Source organism: Eufriesea mexicana, unplaced genomic scaffold, assembly GCF_001483705.2.
Source record: "Eufriesea mexicana isolate 0111107269 unplaced genomic scaffold, ASM148370v2 scaffold1178, whole genome shotgun sequence".
Lineage (NCBI taxonomy): Eukaryota > Metazoa > Arthropoda > Insecta > Hymenoptera > Apidae > Eufriesea > Eufriesea mexicana.
In genome coordinates this window covers 313,229-323,706 of record NW_016909311.1, presented here as the reverse complement: position 1 = coordinate 323,706, position 10,478 = coordinate 313,229, and the positions used below count along the sequence as shown (strand labels likewise).

Sequence of the window (10,478 nt, the reverse complement as noted above, 5' to 3'; positions counted from 1 at the left end):
ATTATTAATATTACCACATGTATTACTAACAATAAAAATTAATTAAAGTCCAATGAAAAATAACAGAAAAAGTGTTAGTACTATTCCAACCAATATCTGATAAACAAAAATTAACATAAACCTATATTGATTTTTTTATGGAAATAAGATAGAAATAAGATATAAAAAATTGACAATTTTCTAAAAAATTATAAAGTTTATTGATAACATCTATATATCCAAATTGAAATTAAGAGTAATAGTAAACTAATAACAACTTAACACTAGAAACTAGTAAAAATTACTGGTTTCGTTTTATTTTTGCAATTATTACAAAAATACACGTGTTTATAATAATAATAATGTTGACTTTTGTTCAAATAGAAATGTTATTATATATACTTATTTATTTTCATCATACTATTTTAATATTATTGTTTGCGTACACTATATTTTGGAATACATTTTAGATCACTAGTTCTAGTTTTAAATATAAAAAAATATTACAATTTTTTAAAATATCTTGAATTAAGATGTGATATAATCAAAATTGTAATTACAATATACATACAATAATTTTCTGCAAATATTAAATGATAAAGATATATCAATGGCAGTTCTGCCAAACTGTTGTTATTCAAGCTCAATCCAAGCTGTTAATTACTTTTAAAAACTTCTTAATTAATTTTTGAAAGTGAAAAATTATAAATGCTGATAAAAAAAATTATATACCTTTTATCTTTTTTCAAATCAAAGGAAAAAAATGTAACAAAATAACAAGGTCTTCTCAATAAAATTGAAAGGAGTGGACCATTTTGAGCCGAATAAAAATATATTTTACATGACAGCAATGTTCTTGTATGATATTTAAAGATTTTAACTAACAAATAAAGGAAAAATGAATGTTGTTGTTACTAATTACATTATAAATTACAAAAAGTATTACATTAAACTAAATTTTTGCACAATCAAAGTTATTCTCTTTTTGTCTTGAGAAGTAATTTCTTTATTTTTTACTGACTTTCATTTGAAAAAAGAATCTCAACCATATCATTTTAAGTAATCAGTTTAAGTAATCTAATATACTGTACATATTATATACTACATAAGTGTACTTTTTCTTTTATGGTTGTTTCTCATTTTTCTTCTTTCCTAGATATAATAGAAGTGATATAAAACTTCCATTTGTGATAGAAACATACTAATTACATTAACTATACCTATTTGCTTTATAAATTTAAGTTAGTTATAATTTAAATAACACATTTGTTTGAGAAATGGATGGAATAGCACTACTCTTGTCTATACTCTTGCCTAATATATATACATATATACTATAGTACACAATATACTTTTTTAGATATATTGTAGAATTATATGTACCAGACATTTACAATGCATTGTATTATTTTTAACTATTTTAAATTAACAGAGAAAATAAAGAATATTAAATATATGTCTACATTTCTGTTAGACAGTACAACATTTCTCGACCTGTACAGTTGAACTATATATTATGAACTATATTTTGAGAGTAAATGGTTGTATATATATGACTGAAAAAATAGCAAATATTGATTCTTCAATCACTAATATAACTTACAATTTTGAAAATGTTTCTCTATTTCTTCTTTAGTCCAGTTGCACGATGTTAGGACTAAGTAACCAGAAGGTAATAGAATTTTGTACACATTTTCTATATATTTTTGTCGTTTTGTCGCAGGATCTTGCGGATGTAAACTGACAGCATCGTAAGTTCCTTTATCATGTGCTAATTTAAAATCTGTCGGTAAATCGAAATCTTCAGTATTCAGTATATCGTAAATTTTTAACTCGATTTGTGACATGTTATTTTCTTTCAATATTTCACTGGCTAAGTCAACTGCTTTTTGTGAATAATCTATACCTATTAAGTTTTTAAAACCTTGTTGTGCAAGTTCAACTAATGTAATTCCGTTTCCACATCCTAAATCGATTATTTTCTCATCCTTATTAAGTTTTAATTGCGTATTAATCCATCTGAAATATTAAACATGAAATTAGTGAAAAAATATACATAAGGAAATAATGTATTTTTACAATAAATTATTTCACAATGAATTATAAATAGATAAAATTATATACGTATAAATACATTATACGTATATTAACTATTATTAAAATGACTGCCTATGATAAACGTATAAGAACAAGTGCTTAATACTAAATTTGTGTATGTAATTTTAAATAAACAGATAATAAACATTAACGATATTACCTTCCAATGATGATATACATGTTACCAACTACTGTTCCAGACATTGGAGAGATAGCACCACCAGTCTCAGATTAAATTGTTTTGCTGTTTACGCGAGTATTGATCGTGTTGTATACACTTTTACGTATTTTTCGCGTTATTGTATGAATTTTTTGTGTATTAATCGAATAACTTACCGTATGATCTTTAGTGTATTACTTCTACCAAACCATATCTCGCCTACGTGTCCGTGATCCTTAAAATTATCAAGTTCTTCCGAATAAATCCTTTCCCAACTGAAACAATTGTGGCACATAAAGTAATGTTTATCGAGTGTTTCACATTTACGAATACGGTATGTATTACTTACTAATCTAGTGTACCTAAATCTGATGGCCCAAGTTCATCAATATTTTGATCTCCCATAATTTTATTTTGATTATATGAAAATTATGATGAATCCTTATTTTATGTATTAAATGTGTTAGTTTTGGCTTTTAGATGTATTTTTATTAAATCAATGATTTATACGACAAATGCATTTCGCAAATTTCACTTGACGTAAAATATGTACTCGTGTTATGCGAAGCGTATTGAACGAACATAACCTCACGTCTGCTTATAACCTACACCTAACAGTATTATGCTACGTATAATATATGCTACATAAGCGTGATTGTGCAAGAATCATAATCTTTATAAATATTCGATATATTCGTTAGTTTTTGGGAAGTGTTAATTTGTTAAATATGGTCAGTAAAGTAATAAATGTATTCCAACTTGGTAAGTAAAAATCTCATTTGATAAAATTTATTTTTATATATATTTTATGTTTATAGTATACTCAATTGTAAATATATATTATATGAGTAGGTTAACATACATACATACATGTAAGGCTGTAAGTAATAAAAGTATACAAATTCTCTGTAATTGAATAATAAATTGAAAATTTAATTAAATAATTTATTTAATCAAAGCATGAGATAAATATCTTATATTTTGAGTTAAAGTATATATTTAGAAGCTATGTATATTTATATATATTCATATATAATTTTTGACAATGCGAATAAAAGTACTTTTATTTTTAATTTTTATTTCATGGTTAAAGGTATAAAAATATAATTTTATGTTGCTATACAGGAAGACAATGCGTAAAATCTTCCATTTTACCTTGGTGTCAGTTTTCTACAACAGTAAATTCAAAACAAATAAATAATGTTAAACCAAAAACAGGTATTTTAATGTTAAACATGGGTGGGCCTAGTAAGCTTGAAGAGGTGCATGAATATTTATTACGTATAATGACTGATCGTGATATGATTCAACTACCATTTCAAAGGTTTAATTAAATAGATTATGATAGTTTATAGTATTCATATTAATGTTAAATTAAAAGAGATTCCATATTAAAATATCTATTACAGTCAATTAGGTCCTTGGATAGCAAAGTCTCGTACACCTAAAGTACAAAAAAAATATGCAGAAATCGGTGGGAAATCTCCTATTTTAGATTGGACAAATAAGCAGGGTAAACTTTTGTGTCAAAAGTTGGATAGCATTTCGCCAGAAACAGCACCTCATAAGCATTATGTTGCTTTCCGTTATGCTAATCCTCTTACTAACTATACACTACAAGAGATAGAAGAGTAAGGATGTCAATTTATCACTAAATCCAAATAAATTTTAAATCCAAATACAGTTATTAAAAGTGTGAGGAACAATTTTCTTTTGTATATATTTTCATTTTAGAGATGGTGTTGAACATACAATTCTGTTTTCTCAATATCCTCAATATTGTTGTGCCACAAGTGGATCAAGCTTTAATGAGATATATAAATATTATATTAACAGGTAGCTATTTCAGAACTTCTTTTGTAATATTCCTATAATAAATGAATTAATATCCATTTATATATATTTGTATTTTCAATCATATTTTTAATTTAGTAATAAAATTATGAAAAAAAAGTTATGAACTTTTAATACAATATTTAATATATAGAAAAATGCGGTAAAGGTAGTTTTTATTTGTAATAGAAAAAAGATGTGTCATTAAAACGTTTTATAAGTATGTAAGCTTTATTTCAATCATAATTTCCATTGCTTAACCTATAGTAAAATGACAGGATGTTTTAACCTATGTATAACTTATAATTACTCATTATAACACAATGTTCTATTAATTTTTCCTTTCTTTTGTACAGTTTAAATTATTTATTAATTATTAAATGTAATACATAATTTATTGTTTGCTGTTATCATTTTATGATAATATAAATAATTTTACTAATAGTAATTAATTTTAATTCCCTGTATAATATATTTCTTCTTCATTCAATAACTACATATTAACTAAAAAAAGATTTTTAGCTGGAAAAATTCTAATTGAAATAAAATTTTGTGTTTGTAAAATTAGTATATTTATAAAATTTGGCATCTCGTGTGTTCTCTTTTTCTAATTTAATTAATAACTTTACTTATATATAATGATACACAAAAATTCTATAGTATGCATACATATGCACTAGTCTAGTATATGTGTATCAGTTTGTTTAATATGTACTTGTTACTGATTTAGAGTTTTAAAGATTCATGTATTAATCTTGAATATATTTATACTTAAGTTAAATAAAGTGAAGTAAAATTTATTAATAAGAAAAAATATTTTTCATATCTAATTTTTCTATTTTAACAAATATTTATTCATTTAGTTATTTTGATAAAATTCTGCTATGTTTTAGATATCTGAGGTTTTTGTTTTGATGGTATATAAATTTCAAAAGTAAAAGCTGTTACGAAATTTATATTATATCTCAGTAATTTGATTATCTTGGTATTGCATTCCATTTCTAACCTATTTTACCATTTCTCTTAGAATTGTGGTTTCTGGACTTCCCGATTATCTGACTACGCGATCCACTGCACTATGATTCTTTAGCTCGTATATGCGCATGAGTCCCTTATACCTGGCCTATCACTTCGTTCATGAAAAGTTTTTATGCTGCATGAATTATTAAATTAACGAAATAGTTATTTCATTTTTTCATGTATAAATTATAATATGTAATTGATATATAATATATAATATATCATATATAATTTTGTATAATTATGAAAGATAGAGGAATCATTTGATACAAATAGTCTTCTTTTTAATCGAAAATTTTATAGAGGAAGTGTTTCCTAGTATTCAATGTGCAGTAAATAATTTCTTATTTTTACGTACATATTTTTACTTATTTATGTAACACTTTATTTCATTCGTATTGCAAATTCTCTTAAATTTATTTGCATTTTATGATTTATTAATTTACGAATAATTCATGGATAACCTATAAGCTTTCTTAAATAAGCAATTTTGTATTATATATAATGTTGTCTCGGCAGTTATGAGCTTTACATTAGTTTACTTATATTTTAACTGTAATTAGACTAATAATAAATGTTAGATATTTATGTCAGCTAGAGTAATAGTATAGTAATGAAATAGTAATAAATATTAAGTATTTATCTCAGAGTATGACAGGTTCCCTTTTCTGGTATTTATATCTTACTAAACATACACATATCGGCATAATATAATATAGTGCAAAAGTATTTGGTGGAGCTTGTTATTACAATTTATTATTATAAGAAAATACGAATTTAAAAGGAGATTAACAGATTCAATATAATTTCTCTCTCTTTCTGTTAATATCTAAAAGTAGGATAGACTGATTTACTCACGAGTACAATATAAATATTATTGATATACACGCGTATATGGTATCTTTGTATTATTTTGAATGTGCTAACAATTCAGCCAATTTTATTTTATCATTAGATAAAAATGGGTAGAATAAACTTTATCGACATTACTTTGCTTTAAAAAGTAGCCACTATACATGATAGCTATATGTAAACAAAAATACATCTACTATAATACTAATAAAATCATCAGATCATAGTGCATGTTTGTTGTAATTTTAAATGTTGTTTGTTTTGTTAACAATAATTATTTCCTTTTTTCTTGTGGTTAATAATTACATTTTACGAGTATTATATTTCATAATAAAATAACAGTTATAATAAATAAATTTATTTCAATATAGACTTGATAGAATAATTTATAAAGGTGCGTGTATAACAATTTTCCATTTTGTTAAAAATTTGTTACAATATAAAATTTTCTGTCATTTTATTATAGACTTCACTTTATATTCGTAATTGTTCTAATTAAATATATTGACATATCTTTATTAAAATGACGATATAAGATTGAATAAAATAGTTCTTAATATAAAAATATATTAGATATCACTTAAAAATTCATAATTTACAGAAAATTGCCTTCTAATATGAAATGGAGTGTGATAGACAGATGGGCAGCGCATCCATTGTTCATAAAGACAATTATAGATAGAATTAGAGAAGAATTAGTTAAATTCCCTGAGGATGTGAGGAAAGATGTTATAATTCTATTTTCAGCGCATTCGTTGCCATTGAAGGTTACAATTTAATTTTAGATACCAATTGATATTTTAATACTTATATTGCCTCTCTTTAAACAGTGCTCTCTTTTATATTGCCTCTCTTTATACACTAAATTTTAGGCTGTATCTAGAGGGGATGCTTATGCGTCCGAGGTAGCAGGCACGGTTGCTCTAGTAATGGAAAAATTACAATATTGTAATCCATACAAATTGGTATGGCAGTCAAAGGTATAAAGATACCTCTTTATTTTATTAATATATTTTTTATTGTAAATCAGTATAATTTTCGAAACATTACTTTCGTGCAAGACTTCAGAAACCACTATTTTGTAGAATTATTTATAAACATTTAATTACTAGATAGTATTTTATCGTTGAAGATAAAAACGTAAACAATTTTGAAAATAATATCATTAATACAATATTATGTCCTTTTAAAATTAATACATATTTTCTTACTAACGAATTATAAGTAGCTTTCATATTATTCAGAAATACGGAAATATTTTGTTTTAATCATTACATTTTATTTAATGTAATATTATAATATAATTTTAATTTAATTATTTTTTGCCAATTTTTTGATCGTAATATTTTAATTCTTTTTGTTCTAATTCTTTAATACAATTTACCTTGCTAAAATCAAATATACGATTTTTAACTGTTATCTAATTGCAATAATTATTCTTATAATTTTATAATTTCTTTTTTATTATAATGCGTTAATATGTGTATTTAGGTTGGGCCTGTGTCTTGGTTGGAGCCTTTTACAGATAATGCTATAAAAGCTTATGTAAAGCAAGGAAAAAAGCATTTTATATTAGTACCGATAGCATTTGTTAATGAGCATATTGAAACTCTGCATGAATTGGATATTGAGTATTGCAAAGAATTAGCAGAAGAAGTAAGTGTCGTTGTATATTAGTTTTAATTTATGAATAGCTACTACCGAAAATTTTTTATTTTTGTCTTTAGCTCGGCATTGATAAGATAAGGAGAACTGCTGCACCTAATGATCATCCTACATTTATAGCAGCTTTGGCAGACATTGTTGTTTCTCACTTGAAATCAGATAGACCAATTAGCCCCCAGTTCTTAATGCGTTGCCCACATTGCTTTAATAGCAATTGTAGAGAGAGCAAAGATTGGTATGCTCAAATATGTAAAAATTAAACAGGATGTCCAATGTATAAAATTTATAAACAACCTGTACATTGTTATATATTGTTTATATCTATTTATTTATTCACTCACTTTGTTATAATATTTCTGTTGATTTCAGCACATGTAACGCTAACATTACATATTTAATAATTAAAATTTAGTGCTTGTGTAAAATCTACAGTAATTTTGTAATATAATTTTTTGAATAAAGTGTTGATACTTCTTGATAAATATTGTTGCTGTCTTTTTTCCTGTTATGCATTTGACTTAACTCGATAATAAAACCTTATTATATTTTCCTTTATCATCGTTTTGTAAATATGAAATAAAAATTAAACGTTTACATTTTTTTTATTTCTCAGATTGTTTTGTAATGAAAGATTATACATTATATAATAAATAATGAGTTTTTATCAGTAATAAATTTTTATCTTAATACTAACATATAAATTTTCACGAAACAATATTAAATGTAAATAATGTATCATTTCTTAAATCTTTAATATTGATCCTTACGATATAAAATAAAAATATAATATGAAAATAAGAAAGTAATAATTGCATTAATCGTTATTGTTTACAAGATAGAGATAAACTTTTCAAATTATGATAACCATTATCAGATCATTGAACAAATCTAAAACAAATATTTATAACATTTTAAATATTTATTTTGCTTTAGTTAAAATAAATAATCATCTATTTTATACATAATTAATAGTTTTTGAAAGAATGGTATTCTTTTAGAACAGGTAGTATACATAAATTTATTAAATATTTCGTTCGATATTTATTAACTAGTTATGGATATATTGAAACAAAATATCTTAATATTCTATATTTACTTATTTATGTTATTAATAATATTAATTATAGTCCAACTTAACTTTTTAAAACATATTACGAAATGAACGAGTATCAAAATTTATTTAATTACACTGTAAAAGTTATGCGAAGCAAAAACAATTTTTTGTTACGAACTCTAGTCAAATTTCTTAATTACTTTAATTAATATAATAAAATTCTTTAATTACTGTAACATTGACAATTTAATCACGCCAAGTGAAATATAGTTCATAATTATTATTTAAAAAGATTTCACCTTTTCATTTGTCTCATTCATATCTTTTCTCTACTTTATAGTACACAGAGTACATAATACATATACTTGTAGTTAACATACACGTATACTTGTTATGACCACGTACGGTGCTAGGAAAGATTTGTACTGATAAATGTTATTTATGTAGGAATAGTTTCGGTGTTATATCTTGATTTACTAAGGTAATTTAAGTATGACTTTTATTTATTCCTTGTATATCTTCAACTTTCATAGTTTTTATAATCGCGTGAATAATATCATTTATACTAAATCTTATACATTATTCTTTATCTTATACATTATTTAAATACTAAATCTCACGAATGTTTTTAGTGTTTATTTATTACGTAGTTATTCATTACATTTATATATTTACATAATTTGTTCATTTATTTATTAGGTTATTTATTATCATAATATTGTATTATTTATTTCTTATATTTATATAAGAAATAGTTATTAGCACAGTTATTTAATACATCTTTCTGTTATTTAATTGCAGTCTAATAAAAATAGAGAAACAAAAAGATTTAATCGTGTACAAGAAGATCGCATGTGTATGCAAAATAGATTGTAGGATATAACACGTATTTCAACCTGTACTTTTGTACTAAGTACTATTTCTTTCGATGGGTTTTCTAAAACGTAATGTATCACACAGGAAAAGTTATGCATATTTTTTAAGTACTTAATATGTTTCTAGTTTATTACAGAATGCATATTATTTCGTTATAATATATATAAAGTTTTGAACTTATATCTTGAACGTTTAATAAAAAAAACAGTAAAAGAAAGTAAAATTATTAATATTAATAATTTTTACCTAAATTTTCTTACATAAGAATTATAACTTAACTATATTGTAAAATTAGTTAAAAATGGCAAAATTTCATTTACATAAATTTTTAAGATAGACATTTTACTCTAATTTTCAATAAATTGAATTTTAATAAATTTGATGGTAACAGATTTAAAATTAATTTTTAATACGATTTATATTTGCGTATAATTTTTATAATCAGTGAATGTAAATGTTAAAATAAGTTTTGCAATGTATTCTACGAAGATTGCATTTGTTATAAATTTTTCTAATTTGCGTATTTTTCCTGCCTTTTCATTAATACATTTTTATATATCAATATATCTAACGTCTATTAGTAATAAATCTAGAATTTATTAATACCCAGCATACGTATAAATAATAGTATTAAAATACTTCTGTTTTTTAAATATTTAAATTAAAAGAAAAGAAAATATATACATGGTAGTATGCTATACAATCTTCGTATATGTTCAAAAACATTTTAGGTTACTAAAGTAATAGAAATATAGAACGCGGTGAATTTTTCTTAAACGAGTTATAAAAGCTATAATAAAGATAGAGTCAGAAGATTATTAAATAAGGGAAATTTCCTGAAAATTAAAAAGTTAGTAGTGTCTGCCAATAAAATGTCAATAAAACTTTGGAAATAAAAAGAAGAGAAAAGGAGCTGGGATTTCTCGGAGATATAAAAAAGAA

At 23.7% G+C, this 10,478-nt stretch overlaps 2 protein-coding genes across 2 annotated transcripts in view; one reads left to right on the top strand and one right to left on the bottom strand.

Annotated features, from left to right (window-relative positions):
- Positions 1–2,891, bottom strand: part of LOC108547753 (protein-lysine N-methyltransferase Mettl10) — a 3,064-nt gene extending 173 nt beyond the window's left edge. Inside the window, exons 1-4 of the mRNA XM_017900405.1 lie at positions 2,586–2,891; positions 2,413–2,511; positions 1,583–1,998; positions 1–2 (exon numbers count right to left, since the gene is read on the bottom strand). The exon at positions 1–2 is cut by the window's left edge and continues 173 nt beyond it. Coding sequence (XP_017755894.1) covers positions 1–2; positions 1,583–1,998; positions 2,413–2,511; positions 2,586–2,641 — 573 coding nt within the window. The 5' untranslated portion in view covers positions 2,642–2,891. The remainder of the gene's footprint in view (positions 3–1,582; positions 1,999–2,412; positions 2,512–2,585) is intronic.
- Positions 2,885–7,866, top strand: FeCH (ferrochelatase, mitochondrial). Its single transcript, XM_017900404.1, has 8 exons — positions 2,885–2,998; positions 3,362–3,560; positions 3,646–3,867; positions 3,971–4,072; positions 6,543–6,708; positions 6,814–6,921; positions 7,433–7,597; positions 7,669–7,866. The coding sequence occupies exons 1-8, from the start codon at positions 2,965–2,967 to the stop codon at positions 7,864–7,866; spliced, it is 1,194 nt and encodes a 397-aa protein (XP_017755893.1). The 5' UTR covers positions 2,885–2,964.
- The last annotated feature ends 2,612 nt before the right edge of the window (positions 7,867–10,478 follow it).

What these genes read in the sequence shown, in the direction of transcription:
- FeCH (XM_017900404.1), top strand. Translation starts at nt 2,965, where the DNA reads ATGGTCAGTAAAGTAATAAATGTATTCCAACTTG. An exon ending in CGCATTCGTTGCCATTGAAG is followed by an intron (nt 6,709 to 6,813) that starts GTTACAATTTAA and finishes ACTAAATTTTAG; the next exon opens with GCTGTATCTAGAGGGGATGC. An exon ending in GCAAAGAATTAGCAGAAGAA is followed by an intron (nt 7,598 to 7,668) that starts GTAAGTGTCGTT and finishes TTTTGTCTTTAG; the next exon opens with CTCGGCATTGATAAGATAAG.